The 22,675-nt window shown below is 50.9% G+C and overlaps 2 protein-coding genes and 1 non-coding gene across 12 annotated transcripts in view; 2 read left to right on the top strand and 1 right to left on the bottom strand.

Moving 5' to 3' along the window:
- Positions 1–7,299: 7,299 nt before the first annotated feature.
- Positions 7,300–20,935, bottom strand: MRPL14 (mitochondrial ribosomal protein L14). 6 transcript variants are annotated; one of them, XM_006069296.4, is made up of 5 exons: positions 20,801–20,909; positions 18,720–18,822; positions 14,772–14,883; positions 9,869–9,960; positions 7,300–7,787 (listed from the first exon to the last, which is right to left on the bottom strand). In XM_006069296.4, exons 4-5 carry the CDS (start codon positions 9,937–9,939, stop codon positions 7,421–7,423), a joined length of 438 nt encoding a protein of 145 aa, XP_006069358.1. In that variant the 5' UTR covers positions 9,940–9,960; positions 14,772–14,883; positions 18,720–18,822; positions 20,801–20,909; the 3' UTR covers positions 7,300–7,420. The 6 variants fall into 6 exon arrangements, with proteins under 6 accessions (XP_006069358.1, XP_006069357.1, XP_006069356.1 ...); XM_006069295.4 differs by lacking the exon at positions 14,772–14,883; XM_006069294.4 differs by lacking the exons at positions 14,772–14,883; positions 18,720–18,822 and having other exon boundaries at positions 20,801–20,935.
- On the top strand, positions 16,224–16,296 carry TRNAA-UGC. Its single transcript has one exon. It is a non-coding gene; the product is annotated as a tRNA-Ala (tRNA).
- The window catches only part of TMEM63B (transmembrane protein 63B), a 25,340-nt gene continuing 22,932 nt past the window's right edge, over positions 20,268–22,675 (top strand). For 3 of the 5 annotated variants that reach the window (XM_006069289.4, XM_025269211.3, XM_025269186.3), the window contains exon 1: positions 21,024–21,146. The gene's annotated coding sequence lies outside the window, so the exon portion shown is untranslated. Of the gene's footprint in view, positions 20,540–21,023; positions 21,147–22,675 lie in introns of those variants that run through there. The other 2 variants (XM_006069290.4, XM_025269191.3) reach the window with 1 other exon arrangement.

Here is a 22,675-nt window from a genome sequence, read left to right as displayed (position 1 = left end):
GCACTGTTTACAACAGGTAGGACATGGAAGCAACCTAGATGTCCATTGGCAGACGAATGGATAAGAAAGTTGTGGTACATATACACAATGGAGTATTACTCGGCCATTAAAAAGAATGCATTTGAATCAGTTCTAATGAGGTGAATGAAACTAGAGCCTATTATACAGAGTGAAGTAAGTCAGCAAGAAAAGCACCAATACAGTATATTAATGCATATATGATGGTAACAACCCTATACACGAGACAGCAAAAGAGACACAAAGAACAGACTTTTGGACTCTGTGGGAGAAGGCGAGGGTGGGATGATTTGACAGAGTAGCACCAAAACATGAATATCACCATATGTGAAGTAGATGACTGGTCCAAGTTCGATGCATGAAACAGGGCACTCAAAGCCGGTGCACTGGGGCAGCCCAGAGGGGTGGGATGGGGAGGGAGGTGGGAGGGGGGTTCGGGATGGGGGACACATGTACACCCATGGCTGATTCATGTGAATGTATGGCAAAAACCACCACAATATTGTAAAGTAATCATCCTCCGATTTAAATTAATTATTAAAAAAAATTTTTTTTTAAAGAGGAAGAACAAAAGAAATACTATAGCCATATTCATATAGAATACAACCGGAGCCCTGGCCCAAGGGCAGGGAGGGAGGTGGGACCGGCCAGGCTAGCAGCTGGCATGTGGGCAGCTGTGAGTGGACTTGGTGGCCACAGCTCCTGCTGCCAGGACCATCCCATCCCCATGGGCCAGCAGAGAGCCACAGCTCAGGGCCAGCCAGGGTCCCAGCTAAAGCCAACACATTTGGAACACAGGATTGGTGTTCATCAGAATTGTGTGTGTGGGGGAGAGGGTATCTCCATGTCCTTCTGTTCTGCCATCTTGATTCCTCCTCCCAAAATTTTTTCAAAGTATTTATTTATTTTTGGCTGTGTTGCATCATGGTTGCGGCACGTGGGCTCTCTGTCATGGCACACAGGCTTCTCTCTAGTTGTGGCGCCAGGGCTCCAGAGCACGTGGGCTCAGTAGCTGTAGCGAGAGGGCTTAGTTACCCAAGGCCTGTGGGATCTTAGTTCCCGAACCAGGGATCAAACCTGTGTCCCACTGCATTGGAAGGCCGATTCTTAACCACTGGACCACCAAGGAAGTCCCTAGACTTCAGTTTTTTTTTTTAAGTCATTCCTTTTTATCTCTTTTATCCCTAGCATTTTTGAAAACGTGAAAAAATAGTAGAATTGACATATACTCCTCATTTAGATATGTTGATTGGTAATTTCTTTCAGATATCATGACACTGATATCAGATATCATGATTCAGATATCTTGAAGCACTGACATTGCTTCAGTATCAGACTTTTTAAAACCATAAATACATCTTATAAATAAAGGGAATGGGTAAGACTAAAATCAATTTTTATGTGTAACAAAAGAAAAAATACACGTAAGTGGGCTATCACTCTGCAAGCAGTTACCTACTAAAAAGCAATTTAATTCATTACAAAGGGAAGCCTATGGGACAGCAGATCTGCAGCAAACACTGTTCAAATAAATGGATTACCATGTAAGTAATTTTTTTTAATTTTTATTACAGTATAGTTGCTTTACAATGTTATACTATACAGAAAAGTGAATCAGTATATATATATATACATATATATATATCGGTATATATATATATACACACTGTGCTGTGCTTAGTCGCTCAGTTGTGTCCAACTCTCTGTGACCCGTGGACTGTCGCCCACGAGGCTCCTCTGTCCATGGGGATTCTCCAGGCAAGAATACTGCAATGAGTTGCCATGCCCTCCTCCAGAGGGTCTTCCTGACCTAGGGATCAAACCCAGGTCTCCCACATTACAGGTGGATTCTTTACCATCTGAGCCACCAGAGAAGCCTAAGAATATTGGACTGGGTAGCCTGTCCCTTCTCCAGGGGATCTTCCTGACCCAGGAATCAAACCAAGGTCTCCTGCTTTGCAGGTGGATTCTTTACCAGCTGAGCTACCAGGAAAGCATATATATATATATGCCCTGGTATATATATACATATATATATGTGTGTATATATATCCCCCCTCTTTTTTAGATTTCCTTCCCATTTAGGTCACCATAGAGCACTGAGCAGAGTTCCCTGTGCTGTAAAGTAGGTTCTCAACAGTTAACTATTTTATACACAGCAGTGTGCACATGTCCATCTTAATCTCCCCATTCCTCCCACTTCCCCCTTCTCCCCTTGGTATCCATTTGTGTCTATGTACCACAACTTTACCCTCCACATCTGTGTCTTGTTCCAATTTTAGTATATGTGCTGCAAAGCGAGCACCCATGCAAGGAATTCTTAATCATTTGTCTATTGTGGGGACCCTGCCTGGAGAAACAAAATTCGCAGAGAACTCTAAAATCTCATTTCAAGCAAGGGTATCATTCTTCTTCATGAGCAAACCTTTAACCAGAACCGGCAGCAAACCAATGAGTCAATGTAAGTGGGTAAGGACAGTGCCAGTACGGCACATGGACCCGGGCCAGCTGGGCGGGGCGCTGGGTGGGCCTGTGGGGCTGGGCAGCACCGCCCAGTCCCAGCCTGGGAAATCCTGGCAGGCCCGGCACAGCATCCCCAGGAAACGCCAGCACTGGGAGAGAAGGAAGGTCTCTCTCCTCTTCCTCAGGAGAGAGACAGATCAACAAGGAGCCCAGAGCAGGGAGCTGGGAGGGTGGCTCTGATCGCCCGCCCACCAGATCATCAGTCTCAACTGACCGAGAGTTGCCTCTATTTGTCATGTAATTATTTGGCCTAAAATCAACCGCCAATCACAGTTTCATAATACCCAGGGGTATCCCAATTATCCAAGGGCTCTGATGAAATTCTCAAAATAAGTTTAAATTCACTTCCTTTAAAAAAAAAAAAAGGGACTTCCCTGGCTGTCCAGGGATTGAGACTCCACGTTTCCAAGACAGGGGGCACAGGTTCGATCCCTGGTCAGGGAGCTAAGACTCCACATGCTGCACAGTGTGGCTAACAAAATAAAAATAAAATTTTAAAAAGCTAGTGGTATGTCTTACGAGATAGCCTGTCATAATATCAAGCAAGTGACAGCTGGTTATCACTGAATCTGACTGGAAACCACTGGCTTTAAGAAATCATAAAGAAACTGGCTTGATGGTAAAAATGGAGAAGCGAACTCATTTTTACTTTGAGCCTAGGAAGTCCAACTAATTTGGGAAATTACTAGCATTTGGCAAAAACAATTCAGCAAATGTCCAAACTACTGAGGGGAACTGACCTGCAGGTGGGAAAGAATAAAAAGAAATCCTGAAATTTTTTTTTTTTTTGTTAAAAGACTGAATTACAAAATTAGGGGAAGGAAAGAAAAGCAGCTGTTGGGACAGATTTGAATTTCAGTTAAGCATCTGATTCCAGTATCATGCAATTTTCATCAAAAACAAGAATTCTCAGCAGCCGAGAGAGGACATGAGAGGCCAAGAAAGGCAAGAGGAGGATGGAGCAGAGAAGCCAAGGAGGCTGTGATCAGCTGGGGCCCAGCCAAGCCCTGGCCCCACCCCTGCAGAGGGGAGGAGGCCGGCCTCTGGCAGGTCCTGCCCACCAGTGCCCCCCCATCCCCCTACTTCACTAAAGCCAGGCTGGGCTTGAGGGTTTGAGGGACTGCCTGCCATCCAGGCAGTGATGTGGCCTCACCATCCCTGCTAGAGGTGGTTGGCTTTGGGTTGTTTTTCCAGGAGTGTTCATGGCCACAGGCTGATCCTGCACATTCTTTGGCCAGGTCCCCATCTGCCACCAAGGGCACACCCTTCCAGGTGGCTGGGGCGAGGGCCATGCCTGGTGACCCCGGAGGCACACCCACCAGTGGAGGAGCCAGCTCCCCGAGTGGTGACTCGCCCAGTCACTCGGCTAGTTCACCGCACAGGCCCGACTGGAAGCCAGTCTCCCAGCCACAAGCCCCGATGTTCAAGGTCTGTCTGGCGGTGGGGCAGCAGAGGGAGTCAACCCGAGGGTGGAGCCGGAGGCTGCAGCAGACTCGTGGATGAGGTCTATGAACCCAGAGAGATGAGGCTCTTTGACTTGTCAGAGGCAGCTTCTTAAGGGCGGAGGAGGGAAAAAAACAAAAGCAAGTTTATACTCATAGGGAAACATAATCTGTGATTATAAATATTTCATGAGCAAAGAAAGCGGTACGGACTGAGAGACTGGGGTGGGGAGGGTGGACAGCAAATTAGATTCCAGTTTGAAAGTGATAGGGCAGCTGGGATAGAACGCAGCCCAGGCTATTCTGGGCTGTGAGGCGGAGGCCCGGCGTCACGCTCACAGTCAGGGAGCGGGCTCTGGCCCCGGCCCCTGGAAACCACAGCCTTCCCACCGTCAGCACAGAACACCTTGGGAGGCAGTCATGGGGGGGCAGAGGGGGCGGCGAGTGGGCGGCAGGACGGTCATCTGAATGACTTGGGCAAACTTCAACAGCAGGGAGGCGGGCCGGTGCCCTGCGGACCCATGAAAGGATGGACACGCGTTCTGCTGACTAAGGGCGGGGGGAGAAGTAAGCCCGACCCCAGAAAGCAAGTGCCCTTCCAAGCTAGAGGGCAGCTCTGGTCAAGCTGCCCTGGTCAGAGCAAAGGCGATGCCCGGAGCAGGTGGTGCCAGGCTGAGAAGGACAAGCCCGCCCTTCCTTTCCCTCAGGACAGGGGTCTCTCTCTCCTGCAGCCCTTGGGAAGCAGCCCAGAAAGCAGAGGCCTTGAGGGCTTGCCGAGTAGCAGCTGCTGCAGCAGAGACCCTCCCCACTGGGCAAGCAGGCCCCAGTGTGGGGCAGAGACCTCAGCCAGTCTCCCAGCCCCTCCAGAGGGCCGGAGGAAGAGGGCGGTTACTCCTAAAATACCCAGAGGCCCTTGAATCAGGCTTGGTCAGAGGAGCCCTGGCGACCGTGCACACCTCAACCAGGAAGATGGAAACAAAGAACCTCCGCTTCCAAGCAGTCAAGGTGGAGCTGGTGAGGCTCCAAGTGAAGCCACTGAATCTGGGAAGACCAGTCATCGCCTAGACTCACAGCTGGTGAGACTCTGCTCAAGATGGCGAGGACTCCCCAACCACGAAAGACCCACGATGTCACGGGAGGACCCCCTGAGCTGAAGTCACTGATAGGATCTGCCCTTGAGATCAGCTACTAGTTGCAAGAATCACCCTGAGGAATCACGTTACCTTTGAAAGGCAAGTCCTTGTGGAAAACACAGGATGAAGGGCTGCCAAACCTAAGGACCGTGAGGAAATCCAAAAATGCACATCCACATAAATGCTTTCAGGACACACCCTAAGCGCTATTCCAACTGAAGAGACTGTTTACATCCAGCTACCTGCGGGACACCCCTCAGAGGCGCCTCCGTGTGGATCCCCCAAAGTTCCTCCTCCCCCACCCTTGGGCCCCTCCCCGAGCACCCAGTCCAGCGTTCTGCAGGACCAATCCTCCAGCAAAGGGAGCCAGACACCAGGGACCACTGGCCCTTCCCCATAATCCGAGCGCATCACCACGCCCAGTCAACTGTGCCTACTAAAGGCTTCCGCGCCCCTCCTCCACCCATGGTGCATGCGTGCCTCCCCCAGCGCCCCTCCAGTTAGTCCCCCTGTATCTTCCTTCCCACCACCCCAACCCTGCTTGCTAAATACCCTACACCAGTATCCCAGCACCCTCAGGATGCGGCAGACTTCCCAGGCCCAGCCAGCCCTGCCTCTTCCAGCCCCATCCTTCCCCACAGTCCCTCCTGCTCACCTGCGGCAGCCACACTGGCTTTTCCTTCGAGTCCCTGGGACTTACCCAGTCCCTTCTGCCACAGGGTTTTTGCACATCCTCTTCCCTCTGTCTGGACCACTGTCCCCTCCTCTCACTAAGCTAATGCCTGTCCACTTATTCTTCCTAAGGTATAAAGTACATACAGTGCACTGAAATACATACTCAGTAATTATTTACAGATGTGTACATTCATGTGACTCCCACCCAGATCTAGATTTAGAACGTCCCCAATACTGTAAGGCTCCCTTGTGACCTTGGCAGTCTATGCTCCTCCCCCACCCCCCCACCCCCGGTGACCACTGTTCTGACTTCTATCACAACGCCCCTTCGTTCAGAAGGCAGCCAATGCAACCATTCCTCGGGGAAGCTGCCTCCAGTCCCACTGAAAAAGTCTCTCCCCACCATCACAGGCACTTGTTACACGTGGGGACCTGCGCGTGTCTGAGTCGTTAGGTGACCGGGGTCGATCTGCCCAGATCAGGGACCTCCGCTTACCCTCACCTTGCTTCCCAGCACTGGCAGCTGCAGAGCAGCGATGATGGAAAACAGCTGATGCCCATCACGTGCTTACGATCGCCAGGCACTCAGAGGTGCTAACTCACTGAAGTCTGACATCAGCCCCATCAAGCATATACCCTTATTACATGCCCACTTGACAGGCGAGGAAACTGAGGGACTGAGAGTGAAATAATCTGCCCAAAGGCATTACACGCAAGTGGTGGAGTCAGGAACAGAGCATTGTGTTCTTAATCATCAGGCTATTCTGCCTCTAGAGGCCACTGGAATGTTTAATAACGAGAAGTGCCCAGGACATTTTGAATGAATAAAGGAGTGACTTTATTTTTTATTTTTGAGGCATGTCGTGGGGATGCAGCATCTTAGCTCCTCTGCAATGGGAGTGCAGAGTGACTGTAGAAATGAATGGAAGAGATTCCATGTGAAGGGATGGAAGGAGCCCCGCCCAAACCTCCACAAGGAGACCAGCAAAAAAAATGGGAGATAAACTATCACTGAATCCCCTGCACAGCTCCACCACTAGGTGCTCTGCAAACACCGGGGCTAGCGCAACTTCCTGCAGCCAGGGCGGGCAGCTGTCATCTCTGGGCCCAGAGCAGCAGTGGGGGCCTAGCAGAGGGCAACCCGTGGTGGAGGAAGGAAGGCTGGGCGGGCTCTCCCAGAGCGGGGAGCCCACAGTCTGCTGGAAGAATCGGTCCCCTGCTTCACTCACACTCACCCAGTAATCCAGTCACCTTTACTGAGCACCTCCAGCCCTCTGACGCAGGGAGATGACGTTCTGGAAGGCAAGTAAGTAGTCTGCCTGGCTAGAAAGTGAGGTTCTACTGTTTATCTACAAATTGGCATTCAGCTTGTACTTCAATTTTCCAGCACCTGATAATCCCGGGTGAGCTCACAGGCTACTGAGGGCAAAGACCAACCATCTCGAGTGGCATCTTTTAGCCGTTCCAGTGCCATTTACCCCACGGCCACAGCCAGAAAGCTCAGGAAGAAACGTACATGGAAGCATTTATTTTCCCACAGGACACCATTCCCGGGCTCCCTCTCAGCAGAGGCGCAGTTCTCAGAACGGCTCCATCCACGAGCCCCCGTGGCCGGCGCCTGGGCTCCGCTCACACGAAGTTCTGAGCGATGGCCAGCACCTTGGAAAACTCGCCTTCCCTCTGGCGGAGGCTGGTGGGGATGGGTGTCTTGATTCGGGTCCCCACCGGGTTCCCGTTGTCCTCAATGAGGACCACGTTATTGGAGTCAAACCTGGGGGTCATTGTGGGGCCAGGCATGCGATGCCCCACGATGAGCGCCTTTTTCTTCTGCCCCTTGATGGCCAGCAGGATCCGGTCGCCCACCTTGCCCACGCCGTTCTTGTTATAGACGTGGATGCAGCGAGGAGGGCGATGGTAAGGGGTGTTCCCCAGGGTGCTGTTGTCCACCACGCGCACTCGCGTCATCTTCTGAATTGCGCCAAGGCTGCCGGTGGTGCTGGTGGAAGAGGAGGAAAGTCTAAGGCCTGCAGCTCTGCCGGTCAGGGCGCAGCGGCCTCTGCCAGGCCCGGCTTGGCAGTGCGCACATCAGCAGGGCCCTGACACCGGCGGCGTCCTCACTGTTAAGAAGTTCCTTACAGCTTCTGCTGCCGGGTCAGGACCTTGATCTGGGTGGGCTCTAGAGGGAACCCAATATTCTGTTACAGTGAGTGGCATGGCAGCCCTAATTTAAAGCCTCTGGTTTCCAACAGGCCTTGGAGGATTAAGGGAATACCTTACAGGCCAGGCCTTGCCCCTGCCGAGCCTGCAAAACCTGCTTCCCCTGAAAACACTGACTCCCAGATGTCCCATCTGCATGGTGCTGGGAACCATTAGATCCGAGTGGGTATGTCTGCCTAGGGAGTCCCATGACACAGCACAGCAGAAACTGAAAATAAGCTAATAATATTTTAATTTCCCCCCACTAGAAAGAGTACTATTAAAGGCAAATGAGCTACTATTGAGCCAGCTGATGACAGTGGAATTCTAGTTTCCTCTGCCACTAGGACCCTAGTGCTGGTTCTCTGGGGTGACCCGTGGTCCTCTTCTCTCGTTCTACCTGCCTGCCCTGGGCGATGTCACCTATTCCTGTTTTTTCCAACTAGTGAACTCCATCTCCAGCCCCAGGCCTTGCCTAGCCTCCAGTCCTGCGGTTCCACTCCAAGCTCCTCATGTGTTGGTCGGTTCCACAGTGACCTCATCGCCTCCCCCGCAAGCCTCCTCCGGCTGGTGGGCTTTCTGCCTAGACAGTGGCTTCTCCAGAAACTCTAGCTCACGAGCCATAAACCTCTCTCCATCCAACCTCTACTGGCACCACCTCCTGAACACCTCTGACCCTCCCCTCCACCCCATCAACAAATTCCTTCATCCAGCAGCTCACACTTTTACACCAAACCATTATGTTCGTGTCCTAACCAGCTCCCTGCGCACCTCACTCTGCCAACCAAAACCTCTTTTTAGAATATAAAGCGGAGGCCACTCCCTTGCTGGGGACTGTTCAGTGGTTCCCCTTGACTACACTGTCAACAACCTGGTCCTAACATGCCTGTCTCCTCAGGTCCTCCACCTCCCGCCACTCACACATCTGCTCTGAGCCCCAGGGCCGGGAACCCCCGGAGCTCTCCAAGCCTGCCCAGCCTCACGGCCCTCTCTGGGGGCTGGGACAGGGCCTGCCCCCACTTCCCTTCCAGGAAGGCGGCCTCTGTCCGCCTCCTCCCCCTTTCCCCCTCTTCCTCCTCTATTAGCAGCCCCTGTCTTGAGCCTTCCAAAGAACTGCACAAGCCTCTATTATTAAACTGGTCACATTTTTCTTAGAGTTATTTGTTTCCAACTTTGCTCCCATGGCCAACTGTGAGAACTCTGCCAGGGCAGGAAGCAAGTCTTATTCATCTCTCTATGACCAAACCCAGGCACAGGGCTCAGTAAACGCTTGCGGAATGAGTGCATGAACAGGGCCAAAAGGCATGTTTGCCAACAGGAATGCAACCTGCACTCTCTGCCCTGGCTTAGCATCTAAACGGGAAGGGGGAGGCTGCCACACTTTCATCATGCTTGAGTGGTCATAAGCCTGTGATGTAAAAATACATATATTCCATTTTTAAAAGAGTTTTGCCCTCTACTTTTATTCACTTATATATATGTTTTAAACTGAAGTACAATGTTTTAATTTCACATGCACAGCAAAGTTATTCAGTTATACACATAAATACACAGATATTTATTCTTAAAAGAGAAGGTTTTAACGCACTTAGGGAACAACAGGGTCAAGAGACAGCATTCTCACTGGAAGAGTCTAGTAGGCATGGAGGGTTCATCTTCCTCCAGGTCCATTCCCAGTCCCGCCCCCAACAGCACCATCACCCCTTTACCTACCCCCCCCCAACCTGGGCTGCCCAAATCCCAGCTCGATCTATTCCTTTAGTCTCCCCGGACCCCAAGCCCACCTCCCTGAGTGTCCACTGCCACTCTAATCACAATACCCAGTCCTGATGGGAGGCTTACTCAAAGACACAGCTTGAAGAACTCATTAGGAAAAGTTACCTGAAACAGCGATGGCTGAATGCTCTGCTCATGTGGACGCAGGGGCCCCAGAGCCCGCTAGAAAAAGCCATGGGATCCCAAGATGGCAACTCCTGCAGGGAAAGAGAGGGGCAAGGATTTATTTCTACATCAGTGTCCTCACTCAGAGCCAATAGTTTGGTATATTTGGTTTCTGTTTTGTTTTTTTTGAAAGACTATTGGGGACTTGTGTGGGAGATGGCACTTTGAGCACAAGATCATTAGTCACTAAATATAAATCTTAGTGGTTAAAAGATAGGCAGATGATTAGATGAACTCCAGCAACAGTTTTGCTGATTCATATTCTAACTGGGGTCAGAGGGCTGGAATGGCCCACAGCAGTTCTTGCTGAGGGTAACACAAGAGCGCAGTGAGTGCCTTCACCATTACATCACTTCCATGGGCAGGAGGAAAAAAGGAATCCCATGGGACACAGCCAGGCAGGGACCACTTCCCACATCCTCCACGGAGGATGCTGGCCCCTTGTTGACACTCAAGTGTCTCTTGAAATCAGAACTTCCACTCCTCGGATGAGAGCAGATTACCTGGAGGAACCACCCAGGTTGTTCGCCACCACATCACCTTTCCCTCAAATGTAAGAGCCAGATACCTGGACAGCTCAGGTTTAGCAAAGCAGTGCAAAGGACGCCCTCGCCAAGTCAGTGACCTCGGTCTCTATTTGGATCAGGGAAACTACCTACCCCACACGGCAGCTGCAAGTGGGGCTTGGGAGAACAAGGTGGAGATAAAAGAGTAAACACCAGTCCAACACTGGTGACTCCAGCCTGCAGAGCCTCAAGCCCATGGCTCCCTGGCACCAAAAACTAGGGCCCATCCCCAGGTTTCCGCAGTGCCCGGGTGTCAGTGAGGGCAATATTTAAGAAAAATCTACAACTGACTGGTAATTCCAGCTGCAAAACATGCCTGTTTTCCACCCAAATGTTTGGCCACTGAGGGCCTCATTCAAGAGCTCTACTGAGAAAGCCTCTACCACTGTATTTACACATAGCTCTACCTTGCCTAAGTTCAAAGCACCTTAGATAAGATTTTATTTAGTAAAGGTGGGGAAAACTCACTATTTACTTTCACAGAAATACCTAAACACTCCAGAAATGCTTATTAACTACGATTTAACCTCAAACCTCAAGCTTATTTGCCAGTGTTTCCTTAAGACAACCCAAGGAAGAGTGGCCCAAATGATCAGAAAATTACATGCAAAAGAAGATGGTCAACTTATAGAACTATTAAAAACTGACACAGAACCAAAGACTACCAGATGATGCCAGCTTTCCCTTCACGGCTCCGTGGCCCTGGACAAGGAACTATCAGCTTCGGCTTCCCCAACTCGGGGTTTCCCCACCAGTAACACCTACTCACAGGGCGGTCGCGAGGTAAACCACACAAAGCATGGAGCCCAATGTCCACGCTCAATACCTATCAGCCCTCTCCATCATCATCGTCATCATATCACATCCGTTTTGAAGATGAGGAAGCTGAGATGAGAGAGAGAGATGGGGACTTGCATTAAGCCCTGTAACTAGCCAAGGGCACAAGCAGAACCAGAAGTGGACCCAGCTTTTGCCCAAGGGTCTTCCCTCCACGCTGGGTGGCCTCACTCTCTGTACAAAGCCCACTTCACAGTGGGGCTTGGGGCGAGGAACAGCTTTGGGGGTCACCTGGTCTTTTTCTGCTGCTTCCTTTAGGAAAATGGATTCGGTAGAGTACTTACACTGTGTCTCAGCGCTTTCCATTATCATCTCATTTAAGTTTCCCCAAAACTATGAAATGGGCACTATTATTCACCCTACTTTATACTTGAGGAAATGAGGTCCAGAGAGGTTAGATAATCTGCCCAAGTTGCACAGCCAGGAGCAACAGAAGCTGAAATCTGAATGGCAGTAGTTGGCTTCCTGAACCCACACTCTCTTATTCAGTGGAGTTAACATGGTAACTTCAATTTAAATGTTAGTATTTTTCCAGTCATTAGATCATCTTTGTTCCATCGGGAATACTGTTATCTCAGGCATGTTTTACTCAGCCCCAACCAACTCAGTGCTTGCTGAGTCAACTGAAACGTAGACAAACAGCAGGTGAAACTTATTCACTTTTATCCAATTTAGGTTTTGAAGACAATTTGTAGTGTAGGTGGCAATAAGAGCTCCACACACTGAACAATAATGGAAAATTTGCATTTTTTTAAAAAAAGAGCTCTGAAAAGCAGTCCTTCTGGCCCAGGTTGCCACTATGTTCAGTCTCAGCCAAGCCTCCCCATCTCACTCTGGGGCCCCTGCTCGCTCTCCTGGGAGAAAAGAGGCTCCTCAGAACCCCCAAGCGAGCCCGGTGGCACCCCCATTCCCTCTCCTGAGGATTGCAACACCCAGCCTCTCCACTCGGCACCATTTCCTCCACGGTACTCATGGGAGTCCAAGTGCAGAGGAGCCTACGGGCTGCCCAGAATTTTCCCTGCCTTGGGAATAACAAACTCTCCCATTCAAGGCACCTCCCAGAAGCCTGTAGGGCGGTCTGTACACAAATTACACCCCGGCCCGCCTCTCTGCGCCTTGCTCAAAGCCACCCCCACCCTCTGGGCTCACCTCTGCCCAACTCAGCAGCCCTGGCTCCAAACACACCTGCTCCGAGTAGCTCTGTATGAGGCTGCAGCGTCCGCTGCCGCCCCTCCTGTGCACCACGGACATCCGGGCTTCTGTGCCAAGGAACTCCGTGGCGCCAACTTTCATCACCAAACTCAGATGTGGAATACATTTGGATTTTTTTTTTTTTTTTTAGATAAGGCTGATATCCCTTAACATTCCAGTTCTTGCTACTCACTATCCAAAACTCAGAGACCACAGAGATCTTGACAACGTGGTATCTGAACTCTCTACAGGAATTCAGGACACACACACACACACACACACACACACACACACAGAGGATTATTTGTACTGCCCTCAAACACAAGAGTAACACATTCCCATCTCCAGGGAGCACCTCCATTTAAGGCCCAATTCAGAGACTTTTCACTAGGTCTTTGGTGGATCTGATAGTGACCTCCAGACCCAAAGGACTTAAAGACATCCAGCGGACAGCAGTAAGCATTCCTACGCACCTGAAAGCATAAAAGAACCAAACATATTTGTATATTAAAAAAAAAAAGCTGTGGTCCCCTCCACAGCCACCCTAGCAAAGGATCCCAGCAGGTCCTCACAGAGTGGGAATGCAATAAATATTTAATGAATAAAATAAATGAGGTAGCCAATAGACAGATTCCCCCACCCATGGCTCCACACAGGGAAATCTCATCTGTTTATCAGGAACCCACACATCACATGCAAACAGGCTTTAGGAGACCCATGGTGCTAGTCGTGGGAGGATGAGCCCATGCTACGTCTAACGGCCCCTGGAATCATCTCCTGGGCCTGGAACCCACACATCACATGCAAACAGGCTTTAGGGGACCCATGGTGCTAGTCGTGGGAGGATGAGCCCATGCTGCGTCTAACGGCCCCTGGAATCATCTCCTGGGCCTGGAACCCACACGTCACATGCAAACAGGCTTTAGGAGACCCATGGTGCTAGTCGTGGGAGGATGAGCCCATGCTACGTCTAACGGCCCCTGGAATCATCTCCTGGGCCTGGAACCCACACGTCACATGCAAACAGGCTTTAGGAGACCCATGGTGCTAGTCGTGGGAGGATGAGCCCATGCTACGTCTAACGGACCCTGGAATCATCTCCTGGGCCTGGAACCCACACGTCACATGCAAACAGGCTTTAGGAGACCCATGGTGCTAGTCGTGGGAGGATGAGCCCATGCTGCGTCTAACGGCCCCTGGAATCATCTCCTGGGCCTGGAACCCACACGTCACATGCAAACAGGCTTTAGGAGACCCATGGTGCTAGTCGTGGGAGGATGAGCCCATGCTGCGCCTAACGGCCCCTGGAGTCATCTCCTGGGCCTGGAACCCACACGTCACATGCAAACAGGCTTTAGGAGACCCATGGTGCTAGTCGTGGGAGGATGAGCCCATGCTGCGTCTAACGGCCCCTGGAGTCATCTCCTGGGCCTGGAACCCACACGTCACATGCAAACAGGCTTTAGGAGACCCATGGTGCTAGTCGTGGGAGGATGAGCCCATGCTGCGCCTAACGGCCCCTGGAATCATCTGCTGGGCCTGGCGCCCTCACTGCTACTGTGGAAAACCCCTCATCCCACCACCGAACAACTGGTTCAGACCAGGGAGGAGTGCTGGAGGCAGTAATTTACTTCACAGCAACTCTGACTGACCTTGATGCTATTTCTTAGGATAAATCCATCCTGTAGACACAGGCCCTGATCCACTTCGGATCAGACTATATATACTGCTCTGTTTCACAAACAACGTTATTCTGAGCCCTGTGTTTGCACAGGAAGCTAACTCCAATGGTATTTCCTCCTCTACACTCTCACTCAGAGGAGGCTAAGTATTTGGAAGACTATGGTGCCAGAGATGGCTTTTCAGGTCGCTTCCTGGTCAGCGCGGAGTACTGTCCTCCAGGTTTAGCACATGAATCACAACCGCTGGTGGTGGGGGAATGGGGAGGGCAAGAGGAAGAAGATGAGAGAGATAGAGAGAAATTACTTAATAAAACCCAAGAGTCGTGCTTATTCTCCACCCTGGTTTAAGCTCTCCCTTCAGTTGTGGAGATCAGGGAGGACTGCGGATTTCAGGGACACACAGTGAGTTTTTCACTTGGCTTCACTTCAGGTTAGGGTGGGTCCCACTGGACTCTGTGAGGGCAGGAGTGGTGCCTGCCCTGTCCAGAGCCGCCTGCTCAGGATCTACAACAGTGCTGGGCACACAAATGCAGCTCAGTGAGCATCTGTTAAATGAATACTATTTACCTGCAATTGCAATTCACCGTCCAGGTCTAGAGAGACTCAATATAGGAGAGTTGGTGGTCTTTCCTGTGCCCTTCATTCAGCCTTCCACTGGCTTGGGGGAGCTTCCTAGAAACTGAGAGCTCATTTTTAGCTAATTTTAATACAGACAGACTGAACTAAAAAAGCAGAGGGATGCTTTGTAGAAAGCTAGAAAGTACCATTACTTGAGCTTTGCATGTGTGCGTAATAATTCACTTAAGTCGTGTCCGACTCTTTGCAACTGCATGGATTGTAGCCTACCAGGCTCCTCTGTCCATGGGATTCTCCAGGCAAGAATACTGGAGTGGGTTGCCATGCCCCTCTCCAGGAGATCTTCCTGACCCAGGGATCGAACCAGTGTCTCTTACGTCTCCTTTAATGGCAGGTGGGTTCTTTACCACTAGCGCCACATGGGAAGCCTATGTGAGCTTTAGGATCAGCAAAATATTGTACTTAGTATCACAGATCCATGTACATTTATACATTGTTTCTACCCTGACAATTTCCCTCTTTAGGTCTGGGTTCTAAAGAAGAGGGAAAACCAAGAGCTCAGCACAGTCACAAAGGACAGTTTAAAGAAGATTCTGTTAGTAAGTGGAAGAAGGGAAAAACACTAAGAGAAATTAAATGCAAGGTCTGGCCACAAAACAGACAAACTCTGCCTAGCATAAAGATATAAATGTACTTCTTCATTAAAGCAGGAAAACACTGAGGCCTGGCAGCTTCAACAAATCAAAAAAAAAAAAGGAGAGAGAGAGACCTTCTTGGACCCGTCACCCTGTCATGCAGACAGCTCCTCCCATCTCCTGCAGGTTTCGCCCCAATCATTCTGGACCAAAAAGTACTCTTAATAAGTTGCTTAAATACTCATTACTGTTTTGCTGGGGAAGGAGTCTCTTTCAGTGGTTTTGTGTTTATACACCATCTCACAATTCTCAAAGTATTTTCACACAGATCACTTTCTTGGTTGACTTCATTCCCGAGCACCCAACAGAAACACAAAGACAGATGACAAAGGGCAACCGTTTGGGGAGGGTTGATTACACTAAGGATTTCTGAACAGTTCTGAAGGTTCAAGAGTGCTGTTTTGTAGATGGAGAAATTAAGTCAGAATTGCTAAGTGACTTGTCCTAGGAATGGAGGAAGGGTAGAGAGCTGTCTCTACCACACCCCGCACAATACCTGAGCAGGTAAAGCGCTGCTTTAACCACCAATGAACTTTACAGAAATGAGCGTACCCCACACAGTCCCAAGTACTCTTCCTCCTTTCTCAAAGCTGCCACATCATCTTTTAAAACTCAAAACAGCCATCTTTTCAATAGATATCTGCTCTACACACAGCACAGCCTAGGACCAACTCTCAAGCTGATTCTGATACACCTGCAAAGGTGTGAGTTTTCAGTTTCTACCATCGAGGAGCAAACAGTCAGGATTTCCCTGGTGGTCCAGTGGTTAGGACTCTGCACTTGCACTGCACGGGGCACAGGTTCGATCCCTGGCTGGGGAACTGAGATCCTACATGCCATGCAGCTTAGCCAACAAACTTTTTAAAAAAGGAGCAAACATCCCTCAATAGCTCGATGTGCTGTTTCTACCATGGCTACCAATGAGGACCCCAACTCTCCGTTGTTTTTTTTTCTTTGGGGGAAGTCCTGGATGTTTGCTTCTTGATAGTAGCAACTGTGAAAACTCACACCTTTGCAGGTGTATCAGAATCAGCTTCAGAGTTGGTCCTAGGCTGTGCTGTGTATACAGGAGGTAGCTACTGAAAATAAAGACAACTGTTTTGAATTTTAAAAGATTACGTGGCAGCTTTGAGAGAGGAGAAAGAGTACTTGGACTGTGTGGAGTATGTTCTTTTCCGTGCGGTTGCACAGCCTGTGGGATCTTAGTTCCCCGACCAGGGACTGAGCCCAGGCCCTCAGCAGTGAGAGCTTGGCATCCTAACCCCTGGGCCACCAGGGAATTCTGTCCAGTTCTCAAGCTGACTCACGAAGAAAAAAACATTTCCAGGGTTCTTGTCTCTGTTTATTTACCTTTATGTGTTTATTAACTTGTATATTTCACTTTGTTACAGGAGTATTTAAAATAATGGTTCTTAAAAATATCTGACAGCTCTTGATATTCAAGTTGGTTTTTCAATATGTAAGTTTTAATCTATTCTAGCTTTGATCCCCTGCCATCCCCACCTCACAGGTGTGCAAACACCTGTATTTCCAGAAGTTTAACATTCTTGGTATGGTCAAACTGGGAAAAACTGTACAAGGCAAAGTTAAATTCTACTTAATTACCTCTACCAAGCCAGTGGCAAGGAGCTAGGTTTATGGAGATGTCAGATGGGCAGGCAAAGTTGAGGGGGAGGTGGTTGGGGTGGGATGAAAAGCCCAAAGAAAAGGTATCTCCTCCACCCTCGCCTCCCCTCTTCTCCTGCCAAGTCTATGACCTTGGAATCCACTTCTCCAGGCCTCAGTGACTCTGTCAAGCAGGGGTCATTGGGAAGAGCAAGGAGGCATGGAAATGAAAGTGTTTTAGCTTCACTCACAAAAGGGACTGTTTTCAAGCAGGGGAATCCCTCTCTGGATTCTGACCAGTGAGAACAGCCTCACTTCCCGATTCTCAGGGCAACATTATGGGTATCAAAGATCACTCAGTCCTGAAAGTGTGTTTCAGCTTAAGGTAGACATAGAAGGGCTTTGCTGGTGGAGCAGTGGATAAGAATCCACCTGTCAATGCAGGAGATACAGGTTCCATCCCCGGTCTGGGAAGATCCCACATGCCTTGGAGCAACTAAGCCCATGAACCATGCCACAACTACTGAGCCTGTGCTCTAGAGCCTGGAAGCCACAGCTACTAAGCCCACGTGCCCCAACTACAGAAGCCTTTGTGCCCTAGAACCTGTAATCCGTAACGAGAAGCCACCACCATGAGAAGCTCGCTTACCACCACTAGAGAAAGCCTGTGCAGCAACCAAGATCCAGCACAACCAAATAAATTAGTAACTTTTTTTAAAAGGTAGATATGGAAAAGTGGTCCCTCTTTTCTAATGACATAGATGATTTTTTTTAAGCTTTTGACAAGGAAACTTTCCCATTCTGAGTTGTGTTTCATCGGGGAATAATAGGCTACCTGGCACCTTTTTTTGTTTTAATTAATTATTTATCTGGCTGCATAGTTACCATACACGGAATTAGTTGTTACACATCACACATGATCCTAGTTCCCAGACCAGGGATGAAACCAGTGTCTCATGCATTGCAAGGCAGAGTCTCAACCACTGGACCACCAGGGGAGTCCCCTGGCACCTTTCTTAAGAAGAGAGCATATTACTTGACCCAGAGCAACGTTTCTGGGATCTGAATCATAGCCTTCTCACACAGCTGGTTGTCATTGTTAACACATGTGTAAAATTGCACCAGGGTGAGCCACAACCCAGAACAAACCGTCAGCTTCTAAAAAGGAAGATCAATTGTAACCTGATTTCTGAGACCCTCCCAAGCCCCTTCATGGCCTTAAAAACTATTCCAGTAACAATAGGAAAATCCATCTTATGTGGGTCCAGGTGTCATAACACCAAGACAAGAGTGGGGTGAGACAGGCTTCAAAGGACTCTTGCATCATGTAAGATGTTAAATGCTGTGGAGAATCTATAAATAATTATGTTCAGGGCCCAACAGGCTCCCTTCTGAAATATGAATTCCAGGGAAGGTTTGTACCGTTCATATTCAGGGGCAATAATAAAACATTTTGGCCGTTGTCCCTTCATGTATTCCACAGTGTACTCAATTCAATTCTCACGTCGTGCTTTCTGAAATGTTTCCTCTTAATATGTGGTGACCCTTAACTAGGCACATGCAGAAATCGATCGGGAATCTACCACATGTTAACATACCTAACTGCATTATTAAAAAGATAATAATACATGAGAAATACCTTCTAGTGATCCTCAGGGGTCCCCAAACCAGGTAACATGGGCTGCACTTCCACTTTCCAGATACCCATTACAAGCGCTACTCGGCAAGGGATCGCACCAGCTCTACAACCATAAAATCAACACAATATGTAAAAAGCTCCATAGGAAATACACATCCAAGAAGCTCTAAGGGTAAAATGGACAATTCCACACAAGGGAAAAACAACAACACAAAGAGAAGATTCCTTGTCATCCAAACTGCTTGCTGCTGCTAAGTTGCTTCAGTCGTGTCCGACTCTGTGCGATCCCATAGACGGCAGCCCACTAGGCTCCACTGTCCCTGGGATTCTCCAGGCAAGAATACTGGAGTGGGTTGCCATTTCCTTCTCCAATGCATGAAAGTAAAAAGTGAAAGTGAAGTCACTCAGTCGTGTCTGACTCTTAGCGACCCCATGGACTGCAGCATACCAGGCTCCTCCGTCCATGGGATTTTCCAGGCAAGAGTACTGGAGTGGGTTGCCATTGCCTTCTCCAAACTGCTTGCTCCTACCCAAAACAGCTCCCAGAATCCAAGCCTACAAAGACTCCTCCCACCAGGCAGTCTGCCAAACATGGCTTAACCCCATCTCCCTTTCTGTCCTTCCTAAGCAACATTTCCTACTCCAACAAAATCCTCTTTCTTCCACTGTACATAATCCCATGAGTGAAAAGTGAATTTTCCTCTAGCACAGCCTCCCTGAAAAAACCAACCTACCTTGCTCCTTACTACATATCCCTGCTGTCCTGACTGCATCCTCACAAGACAATTTTAAATGACTGAAAAATCAGGTTGATGAAGGCAGGACCACAAACAGGAGAACACAGGAAATCAAAGCGCTTCAAACTTTGGTGACACACAGAAACACATTGTATAACACCTCCTAATATACTCACACACACTTTCACATGTGTATACTTGAAGCAGGTGTCCAGAAACAATATTTACCCTTCCTAAGTACAATGCACTGATATTTTCTATTCTACTTCACTTTTCTTAAATGATGGCCATGATCCACTAAATTGATTTCCAACTAACCAATGGCACAGCTGGAATGGGAATTCAGTTTGAACTGCATGTAAACCTTACCAGTGCCTTCCACAAGCTACTAATGAGCCCTTGAAAAACCCAGCAGAGAGCAGACACACTAACCAACCACAACCAAATAGGCAGTGCCCATTTTCTGTCCAGCAACCCCACAAGTATCTGCCAACTTCCAGCTTTCCCCCAGTAACCCAAAGTGTCTCCATCATATGCTGTTTTATTAACCTCTTTATAAATTCAGCCCATCAATCTCTTAGGGTGGCAAAGTTCATTTACTGTCCACCACGTAAAGCAGTATTTCCCTTCTGTCCGCAAGCTTGTTCTCAAGCTTGAAGAAAGCCTTCCATGAGCCCACAATTAAACGAACAAGTTGGTATTCTGTATGCCCTTGTCATCTATTTTGTGGGTAACATACAGGAGTTATGCACACGCGCAGACACACACACACACACCCCTCTCTCTCTCTCATCTTTCCAGTCTTAATCCCTGGCAGATGCAGCCTCGGGTGAAATGAGAAACCAGGGAACCCCCTGGAGCCGGGGGAGCCACTCATCGGCATGACCGTGAAAGCGGTGGACTCACTCTCCACACCAGAGAAGCGCCTGGCAAAACAGTCAGAAAGTCATCTCAAGACCCAAGTAGGGAAAGGAAAGGGAGAACGAGAGAAATAAGACAAACCGGAGGAGCCGTGCCAGACTGATCGGCCTAGGCCACCTCGTGAAGCCTGGCGGCAGCCCGCCCCAGCCCCAGAAAAAGCAGGTGAGAGCGGGCCAGGGGCGCGGGGTCTCAGAGGCCCCAGAGAGCGGAGCCGCCTTCGAAGAGTGGGAGGGAGCAGGGTCCGGGTCAGAGGCCTCCCTCCCCGTCGGGACCCTCTGCCCCTAGAAGGCCCACGATCCCCGCACTCCGGCCCTTCCTCACCCACACCGGGGGAGCGCGCTACGGCTCCAGCCGGGAAGAAAGGAAGACGGGAAGCAGAAAGTCAGGAGCGTGACGTCCCTTCCCCCCATACACACTCCATACCGCCTTCGCCGCCCAGGAATATCCCGCCGCGGGCCCCACTGGCCGGGCGCCCTCTTCCCCCCCACGCGGCCTCTCGCTCTGCGCCTGCGCGGCGGGCCCAGCCGGGAGGGCGTCAATCTGAGGGTGCGCGCGCGCCTTGCGTGTCCTGGCGTGGAGGTGTGGCCTGCGCGGCCCCGCCCCCTCCTCCAGCTCCCCCTCCCTCCTCCCGCTCCCCCTCCCCCAGACACTGCCGCGGCCGCCGCAGGAGCCCGGAGCTCCAGCCGCCCAGCGACTCCCCCTCCCCCTCCCCCAGCCCCGCCCCGCCCCAACCCGGGGCTCGGAGCAGGAGCCGAGTCTGCGCCTGGGGGTGAGTACGCGACCCTTCCCCAGCCCCTTCTCTTTTCTTTGAGGATCCCACCACCACCTTAAAGAAAAACCCCGATCTCAGCTGCGCGTCCCCTCCCTTTCAACCTCCTGCGGGACCCAGAGGTGCCCGGGGCCCGCGGGACCCAGGGGTGCCGCGCGCTGCCCCTAACCCCGGCACCATCCGGAGCCTATCGTGTGAGTCCTCCGACCCCTGCCTGGGGTCCAGAGGTACTCCGGCCTCTGTCCCCACCCCTCGAGAGATCCAAGGGGTGGGACCTCCGCCCCCGGTCCCCTAGCACCACTCTCCTCCCCACCTGACCCGTCCAGGTGCGCGTCCCCTCCGCGCCCCTCCGGGGTTCCAGCTGCGCCCGATCAGCCCGCCGCCGCGGTAGGGAATCTGCCGCCCCCGCCCCCGAGTTCTGGATTCAAGGGTCGCCAAGTCCAATGTCCTCGTTGTCTTTTTATCTATTCCCCGGCTCCAGGGGCCGAGTACCCCCGAAGCCGGCCCGGGGCAGGGGGTTCGGGCTCGGGCAAGGGCAGGGTTCGCGAGAGCTGGCGCGAGGCCGGCCGCTGCCCTCGGCCGGTCTGGGGACTGGTTGGAGGGCTAGGGAGGCGACTGGCCCCGGGAGCGTGTCCTCTCCCTGCGCCTCACACAGTGCAGTTCATTCATGAGCCGCCCGGGCCTGCGTTGGAGGGTGCGGTGGGGAAAGGATTGGCTCGCGGAACCGGAGTGGGGCAAAGGCCCTGTTGGGGGGAGGGGGCGTGCTTTGTCTCTAACCCTCCTTAACCTCCTAGGGAGGACAGTCCCAAAGCTTTGGCGCCTTCTTCCCCAAAAAGATAAGGACCCTTGGGAAGTGAAGAGGAGAGGTCAGAGGGGCCGGCTGCCCTTGGGGCTCTGTGCTGCCACCTGCCTGGGTCCCTTGGGTGGAAGACTGGCCGCTCAGCACTCCACTTTCCTGGAAGGGGGTGAGGGGGTTGGGGGCCGCACAATTGGGAAGACCAGGACTTCCTACCCAAGACCACTCTCCAGCCTCTCCCTGGGTCTGCATCCCCAGCCCCTCCTGAGGAGGAGCCCCCAGTCCTGCCTCCCAGGCACGTGTGAGGAGGGGAGTGGCCCTGCCAGCTGGGGGCTACCAGTGGGGATGTACTGGCAGCGTGATTATCTTCCAGGGTACCAGAGGGTCCAGGCCCTGGCATGCCCCAGGTGGCACATGCTGGGACCTGCTATTGGCTCACCCGGTTGGGTCTTGGCCTCTGGGAGGGGAGGGATGTGGCAAGGCAGAAGGCAGGTGGTGAGTAGCCAAGAAGCCCCTTTTAAACATCTTACATATTCCCTCCAATTATAACAGTCTTGGAGACCTGGGTTCAAATTCCAGCCCTGCCATTCTTTAGCTGTGTGACCTTGACAAGTTACTTAACTTCTCTGTACCTTAGTATCAATATAAAAAGTATGCTCACTACCACCTCCTTACAAGATTAATTACGGGGATCAATCTAGATAGTACAGGTAAAGAGCCTGGCACCCTGCCT

This window comes from Bubalus bubalis, chromosome 2 (genome assembly GCF_019923935.1).
Source record: "Bubalus bubalis isolate 160015118507 breed Murrah chromosome 2, NDDB_SH_1, whole genome shotgun sequence".
Taxonomy (NCBI): Eukaryota; Metazoa; Chordata; class Mammalia; order Artiodactyla; family Bovidae; genus Bubalus; species Bubalus bubalis.
This window is presented reverse-complemented; position numbering and strand designations above follow the sequence as displayed.

Excerpts from the sequence above, each read along its gene's own strand:
- MRPL14 (XM_045162924.1), bottom strand. The coding sequence starts at position 12,624 with ATGAAAGTTGGCGCCACGGAGTTCCTTGGCACAGAAGCCCGGATGTCC. Across the intron at positions 9,961-12,516 it reads TACAGAGCTACTCGGAGCAG|GAGTTGCCATCTTGGGATCC; the intron begins GTGTGTTTGGAG and ends CTTTCCCTGCAG. Across the intron at positions 7,788-9,868 it reads TTCAGCCATCGCTGTTTCAG|CACCACCGGCAGCCTTGGCG; the intron begins GTAACTTTTCCT and ends CTCTTCCACCAG.